General features: G+C 39.0%; 1 protein-coding gene and 1 long non-coding RNA gene across 3 annotated transcripts in view; both read right to left on the reverse strand.

The window, feature by feature from the left end:
• The window catches only part of LOC116463333 (uncharacterized), an 84,189-nt gene that overhangs the window by 37,975 nt on the left and 37,930 nt on the right, over positions 1-8,284 (reverse strand). The gene's annotated exons all lie outside the window — the stretch shown is intronic.
• LOC116479923 (NADH dehydrogenase [ubiquinone] iron-sulfur protein 5-like) lies at positions 728-1,048 on the reverse strand. Its single transcript, XM_032171824.2, has one exon. It carries the CDS (start codon positions 1,046-1,048, stop codon positions 728-730), a length of 321 nt encoding a protein of 106 aa, XP_032027715.1.

Below are 8,284 nucleotides of genomic sequence, written 5' to 3' on the forward strand. Positions count from 1 at the left end.
AGTCTAATTTTTTTTCATTTTAATTCCCCCTCTATTTACCTGTACTAGAACTTCAGACAAGAAATAAGGATACTACTAGCAGTCTGTGTTAAATGTGGTAGTAGGATGACTTGATAATTTTACTATATTTTAGAATGATCCACAATTACAGTGTTTTTAATATGTCTATTATCTCATTTATGTTGGAATAGGAATGACTATACCAAACATCTTAAAGGGATTGAGTTGGGAGTAGTGGTATTATGTGTGAAATTTATCCTTCTTTTTTACATTTTCTAATTTTATAAATTATTATCGAATTTATGTATTAAGCCTTTATCATTTATATCAATTTTTTTCTTTTTATGAAGAGTAGCCATATATGTTAATTTCATATGAGTCATTTTATTTTTTTCTTTTCTGTTTGTAACTTTCCCAGTCTCTGCAGGTTGTTTTGAAATTCTGAAAAATTAATTATAAAGCAAAACCTAATTATTGCAGAAACGTTAATAAATGCAGAACAACATTAACAATTTAAACAATCCATAATTCTACCACAATGGAAAATCATTTATGTATTTGTGCATCATTCAGTTTAGTGTTTTGTTTTGTTTTTTTGTTTTTTTTTTTTAGGATGGAGCAATCCTTTGTTTTTACACATTTTGACAAGGAGGTTTTCTGTAAACAACCTTTCCAGTGGAGAACAGAGAACATGAAATCAGCCCCCAGACATCAGCAGCTGCTCTGCTCAGGGCTGAGGCTCCCCCTTGCCCACATGGTGAGGTGGTGGGGTGCACTTCCCTTCCTTTATCAGCTTATCCCACTGCTTCCTGATAGTACTCACATGTCTCATCGTTTTCTGCCAAAGTATACTCTCTATGAAATCATCATATTCTATCTTGCACTCTTTCTCTGCCCAGATACTACTGATTCCATGTGCACATTCTATCCATTCTTTTTCGAAAGCATGATATCGGCCAGGAATCTTGTAGGGTTGTTCAGCGCTTTGGATTGTCAACCATCGATCTACGTTAAGGCCGAACCTTTTCTGCACGTCTAAGGAAGGCATGGCGATCTGATGCTCATGCCCTTGTCTCTTCTCTAATTTAGTGGTTTTTAAAAATCACAATATAACTACCGGATTTACTGGCTAAGCAAGGCTCAGCATGCTCGCCATGCTCATAACATTCTTCTAAGTGATTTCTTTCACCTAAATTACTCTCCTGCTACTGTATGACCTGCTCGTTAGCTAGATTTGTTTGGTCAGAAAAGGTACTGCCCTCAAAAGCAAGGGGGTAGGCATAATAATGGTCCCTTCATAGATCTCCACATCTGAATCCCTGGAACCTGTTAATATGTTATGTTACATGCAAAGGGGAATTAAGATTGCAGACAGAATTAACGTTGCTGATCAGTTGACAGATTATCCTGGATTATCCAGGTAGATTCAATGTATCCACAAGGTTCCTTAAAAGTGGAAGGGAGAGGCCAAAAATGAGACTCAGAAAGAGATATGATGCTGAAAGCAGGGTCAGAGAGTTGCTGTGTTGCTGGCTTTGGAGTCGGAGAAGGGAAGCCATGAGTCAAGGGATGCAGGTGACCTCTAGCAGTTGAAAAGGCAAAGAAACAGATTTTCTCCTATGACCTCCAGAAAGGAATGCTGCCCTGTTCACACCTCAATTTTAGCAGAGAGAGCCCCATGTGAGACTTCTGAACTACAGAACTGTAGTTGTTTTAAACCACTAAGTTTGTGGTATTTAGTTACAAAAGTAATAGTAAACTGAATTCCTTCCTTCCTTCTACTCTCTCAAAAAGTAAGGGCTCCTGAATGCCAGGCACTGTATTAGGTGCTGGGGCATTATGCTAGATGCAAGAAATAGCAGCGAAGGAACTAATAGAAGGAAACAGAGCAGAGAAAAAAAAGAATTAATGCCACCCTTAATTCCACAGTCTAGCAATCTATCGGAACAGCTGTGGCCTCTCTGCCTCTTGCTTTACTGTAAGGAGAGAGTTCTCTACATAGCTCACATTTCTTTACATCTTTCAAGAAGAAGCACCTGATTGCCTTTGTTCAAGACTGTATTTTCAAGGATGTTTCTAGGGCAGACATCAGAATATACAGAACAACAAGTAAAATATAGGCCAGAAAAAAATGACATTGATATAATGGCAAAAAAAATGAATTTCACAATGGAATAGTTCATTTTATATGTATAAAAGCAAGTTAGGTGGGGCGTGGTAATCCTAGGACTTCGTGAGGCTAAGGTGGGTGGATCACTTGAGGTCAGGAGCTTGAGACCAGTCTGGTCAACATAGTGAAACCCTGTCACTACTAAAAATACAAAAATTAGCCAGGCATGGTGGCACATGCTTGTAATCCCAGCTACTTGGGAGGCTGAAGTGGGAAGATTGCTTAAATCCAGGAAGTATAGGTTGCAGTGAGCCAAGATCATGCCACTGCACTCCAGCCTGGGCAACAGAGCAAGACTCCATCTCAAAATAAATAAATAAAAGCAAGTTAGATGAATTTAAAATCTTGATTATAAAATGTGAGAATAAGTTTAGTAAAGATAAAAATAGGAAAAACTAGAAATGTTAACTAAGCTATTGTATTAGTCTATTCCCATGCTGCTAATAAAAACATACTTGAGACTGGGTAATTTATAAAGGAAAGAGGTTTAATTGACTCACAGTTCAGCATGGCTGGGGAGGCCTCAGGAAATTTACAGTCATGGTGGAAGGCCAAGGGAAAGCAAGGCATCTTCTTTACAAGGCAGCAGTAAGGAGAAATCCAAGCAGGGGAAATGGTAGACACTTATAAAACCATCACATCTGTGAGACTCACTCATTATTATGAGATCAACATGGGGGAACCTCCCCCATGATTCAATTACCTCCACCAGGTTCTGCCCTTGACATGTGGGTATTATGGGGATTATAATTCAAGGTGAGATTTGGGTGGGGACACAGAGCCAAACCATATCAGAAAGTTGAAGAATTATCTGGTTTTTGGAGTTTGCTCTGAAAATACTTTCTGGTTGGAAAACCAAGTAGAATGCAAGTTTATATACTGTGATTATATTTCTATTTAATATTTCTTCAGAGCTAAAACATTGGCATTGAAATGGTGGGATCAAAACTGATGATGTATGTGTCTTACAAAAGTAAGAAAAATACCTAACTAAAATACTTGGGTAAAACTTTTGAAATGTCATACTGAAATTATGACTTCTCATGTATTTGATAAATTACTTTTAAACAAAGTAATTCCTGAAGCACTGAAAGAAGCCATGCCTTTGGTGTTTGACTATGTTTATTTATCTACTTTCAGATGTAAAATCTGTAAGTTTTCAGAAAAATAATCATTGAAAGATATCAAGTAATAAACATCTACCAAATAAAGCAGAAAAGAATTTTAGAGTGCTTTTTGTTTCTTTACATTGATTCCACAAGTGTGATGTTCATCTGATTTCCTCTTAAGTGTTCCTACATCAGTAAGTGAAATAAAACAGTTCAGAACATTTACTCTGGTTTGTTTAAACAAAAGATTTGCAAATATAAAGTTAAGCTTAAAAGGCATTTTTCCTTATTTATCCAGGAAATTTATGCATTCTTAAAATTTTCCCCATGATCATCATAGGAAACAAAAGAAATAAAAAATCACATGAAATTCCACCATCCCGAGATAAACAGTGTTATATTTTGCACATTTCCTTCTAGTTTTTTGAGATCATATATTTTATATGGTATCATATAGCAAAATACAACACACAGCCTGATTTTTCACTGTAAAAGCAGTATATTCTATTGTAGAAAATTTAGGAAAATTGTAACATAGATAAAAATTATTAAAATATGTAATTGGGTTAATGACTTAAATAGAATTTACTATAACTATGAAAAGTTCGGTGGGTGGGTTCCAAGATGGCTGAATAGGAAAAGCTCCAGTGTGAGTGACAGCTCCTAGTGTGAGTGACGCAGAAGATGGGTGATTTCTGCATTTCCAACTGAGGTACCGGGTTCATCTCACTGGGGCTTGTCAGATAGTGGGTGCAGTGCACCAAGCATGAGCTGAAGCAGGGTGAGGCATCGCCTCACCCAGGAAGTGCAAGGGGTCAGAGAATTCCCTTTCCTAGCCAAGCAAAGCTGTGACAGAAAGCACCTGGAAAATCGGGTCACTCCCACCCTAATACTGCACTTTTCCAATGGTCTTAGCAAACGGCACACCAGGAGATTATATCCCGTGCCTGGCTCGGAGGGTCCCACGCCCACTGAGCCTTGCTCATTGCTAGCACAGCAGTCTGAGATCAAACTGCAAGGTGGCAGCAAGGCTGGGGGAGGGGCACCTGCCATTGCTGAGGCTTGAGTAGGTAGACAAAGCGGCTAGGAAGCTCGAACTGGGTGGAGCCCACAGCAGCTCAAGAGGCCTGCCTGCCTCTGTAGACTCCACCTCTGGGGGCAGGGCATAGCCGAACAAAAGGCAGTAGAAACCTCTGCAGACTTAAATGTTCCTGTCTGACAGCTTTGAAGAGAGTAGTGGTTCTCCCAGCATGGAGTTTGAGATCTGAGAACAGACAGAGTGCCTCCTCAAGTGGGTCCCTGACCCCTGAGTAACCTAGCTGGGAGGCACCCCCCAGTATGGGCAGATTGACACCTCACACGGCCAGGTATCCCTCTGAGATGAAACTTCCAGAGGAACGATCAGGCAGCAACATTTGCTGTTCAGCAAGATTTGCTGTTCTGCAGCCTCCGATGCTGATACCCAGGCAAACAGGGCCTGGAGTGGGCCTCCAGCAAACTCCAACAGCCCTGCAGCTGACAATCCCAACTGTTAGAAGGAAAACTAACAAACAGAAAGGACATACACATCAAAACCCCATCTGTACATCACCATCATCAAAGACCAAAGGTAGATAAAACCACAAAGATGGGGAAAAAACAGAGCAGAAAAACTGAAAATTCTAAAAATCAGAGTGCCTCTTCTCCTCCAAAGGAACGCAGCTCCTCACCAGCAACAGAAAAAAGCTGGATGGGGAATGACTTTGACAAATTGAGAGAAGAAGGCTACAGATGATAAAACTTCTCCGAGCTAAAGGAGGAAGTTCAAACCCAATGCAAAGAAATTAAAAACCTTGAAAAAAAGATTAGATGAATGGCTAACTATAATAACCAATGCAGAGAAGTCCTTAAAGGATCTGATGGAGCTGAAAACCATGGCACAAGAACTAAATGATGAATGCACAAGCTTCAGTAACCGATTCAATCAACTGGAAGAAAGGGTATCAGTGGTGGAAGATCAAATGAATGAAATGAAGTGAGAAGAGAAGTTTAGAGAAAAAAAGAATAAAAAGAAACGAACAAAGCCTCCAAGAAATATGGGACTATGTGAAAAGACCAAATCTACATCTGATTGGTGTACCTGAAAGTGACGGGGAGAATGGAAGTTGGAAAACACTCTGCAGGATATTATCCGGGAGAACTTCCCCAACCTAGCAACCTAACATTCAAATTCAGGAAATACAGAGAACACCACAAAGACACTCCTCGAGAAGAGCAACCCCAAGACACATAATTGTCAGATTCACCAAAGTTGAAATGAAGGAAAAAATGTTAAGGGCAGCCAGAGAGAAAGGTCGGGTTACCCACAAAGGGAAGCCCATCAGACTAACAGATGATCTCTTGGCAGAAACTCTACAAGCCAGAAGAGAGTGGAGGCCAATATTCAACATTCTTAAAGAAAAGAATTTTCAACCCAGAATTTCATATCCAGCCAAACTAAGCTTCATAAATGAAGGAGAAATAAAATCCTTTACACACAAGCAAATGCTGAGAGATTTTGTAACCACCAGGCCTGCCCTACAAGAGCTCCTGAATGAAGCACTAAACATGGAAAGGAACAACTGCTACCAGCCACTGCAAAAATAAGCCAAATTGTAAAGACCATCGATGCTAGGAAGAAACTGAATCAACTAACAAGCAAAATAACCAGCTAACATCATAATGACAGGATCAAATTCATATATAACAATATTAACCTTAAGTGTAAATGGGCTAAATCCTCCAATTAAAAGACACAGACTGGCAAATTGGATAAAGAATCAAGACCCATCAGGGTGCTGTATTCAGGAAATCCATCTCACGTGCAGAGACACACATAAGCTCAAAATAAAGGGATGGAGGAAGATCTACCAAGCAAATGGAAAACAAAAAAAGCAGGGGTTGCAATCCTAGTCTCTGATGAAATGGGTTTTAAACCAACAAAGATCAAAAGAGACAAAGACGGCCATTACATAATGGTAAAGGGATCAATCCAACAAGAAGAGCTAACTATCCAAAATATATATGCACCCAATACAGGAGCACCCAGATTCATAAAGCAAGTCCTTAGAGACCTACAAAGAGACTTAGACTCCTACTTAATAATAATGGGAGACTTTAACACCCCACTGTCAACATTAGACAGATCAACGAGACAGAAAGTTAACCACGATATCCAGGAATTGAACTCAGCTCTGCACCAAGCAGACCTAATAGACATCCACAGAACTCTCCACCCCAAATCAACAGAATATACATTCTTCTCAGCAACACATCACACTTATTCCAAAATTGACCACATAGTTGGAAGTAAAGCACTCCTCCGCAAATGTAAAAGAACAGAAGTGATAACAAACTGTCTCTCAGACCATAGTATAATCAAACTAGAACTCAGGATTAAGAAACTCACTCAAAACCATTCAACTACATGGAAACAGAACATCCTGCTCCTGAATGAATACTGGGTACATAATGAAATGAAGGCAGAAAAAAAGATGTTCTTTGAAACCAATAAGAACAAAGACACAACATACCAGAATCTCTGGGACATATTTAAAGCAGCGTGTAGAGGGAAATTTATAGCACTAAATGTCCACAAGAGAAAGCAGGAAAGATCTAAAATCGACACCCTAACATCACAATTAAAAGAACTAGAGAAGCAAGAGAAAACACATTCAAAAGCTAGCAGAAGGCAAGAAATAACTAAGATTAGAGCAGAACTGAAGGAAATAGAGACACAAAAGCCTTCAAAAAGCAATGAATCCAGAAGCTGGTTTTTTGAAAAGATCAACAAAATTGATAGACTGCTAGCAAGACTAATAAAGAAGAAAAGAGAGAAGAATCAAATAGACGCAATAAAAAATGATAAAGGGGCTATCACCACCAATCCCATAGAAATACAAACTACCATCAGAGAATACTATAAACACCTCTACGCAAATAAACTAGAAAATCTAGAAGAAATGGATAAATTCTTCAACATATACACCCTCCCAAGACTAAACCAAGAAGAAGTTGAATCTCTGAATAGACCAATAACAGGCTCTGAAATTAAGGCAATAATTAATAGCTTACCAACCAAAAAAAGTCCAGGACCAGACGGATTCACAGCCGAATTCTACCTGAGGTACAAGGAGGAGGTGGTACCATTCCTTCCAAAACTATTCCAATCAATAGAAAAAGAGGGAATCCTCCCTAACTGATTTTATGAGGTCAGCATCATCCTGATACCAAAGCCTGGCAAAGACACAACAAAAAAAAAAGAGAATTTTCGGCCAATATCCCTGATGAACATCGATGCAAAAATTCTCAATAAAATACTGGCAAACTGAATACAGCAGCACATCAAAAAGCTTATCCACCATGATCAAGTGGGCTTCATCCCAGGGATACAAGGCTGGTTCAACATATGCAAATCAATAAACATAATCCAGCATATAAACAGAACCAAAGACAAAAACCACATGATTATCTCAATAGATGCAGAAAAGGCCTTTGACAAAATTCAACAGCCCTTCATGCTAAAAACTCTCAATAAATTAGGTATTGATGGGACATATCTCAAAATAATGAGAGCTACTTATGACAATCCCACAGCCAATATCATACTGAATGGGCAAAAACTGGAAGCATTCCCTTTGAAAACTGGCACAAGACAGAGATGCCCTCTCTCACCACTTCTATTTAACATAGTGTTGGAAGTTCTGGCCACGGCAATCAGGCAGGAGAAAGAAATAAAGGGTATTCAGCTAGGAAAAGAGGAAGTCAAATTGTCCCTGTTTCCAGATGACATGATTATATATCTAGAAAACCCCATCATTTCAGCCCAAAATCTCCTTAAGCTGGATAAGCAACTTCAGCAAAGTCTCAGGATACAAAATCAATGTGCAAAAATCACAAGCATTCTTATACACCAACAACAGACAGACAGCCAAATCATGAGTGAACTCCAATTCACAGTTGCTTCAAAGATAATAAAATACCTAGG

This window comes from Hylobates moloch, unplaced genomic scaffold, assembly GCF_009828535.3.
Source record: "Hylobates moloch isolate HMO894 unplaced genomic scaffold, HMol_V3 SCAFFOLD_3, whole genome shotgun sequence".
In the NCBI taxonomy this organism is placed as follows: domain Eukaryota; kingdom Metazoa; phylum Chordata; class Mammalia; order Primates; family Hylobatidae; genus Hylobates; species Hylobates moloch.

Excerpts from the sequence above, each read along its gene's own strand:
- LOC116479923 (XM_032171824.2), bottom strand. The coding sequence starts at position 1,048 with ATGCCTTCCTTAGACGTGCAGAAAAGGTTCGGCCTTAACGTAGATCGA.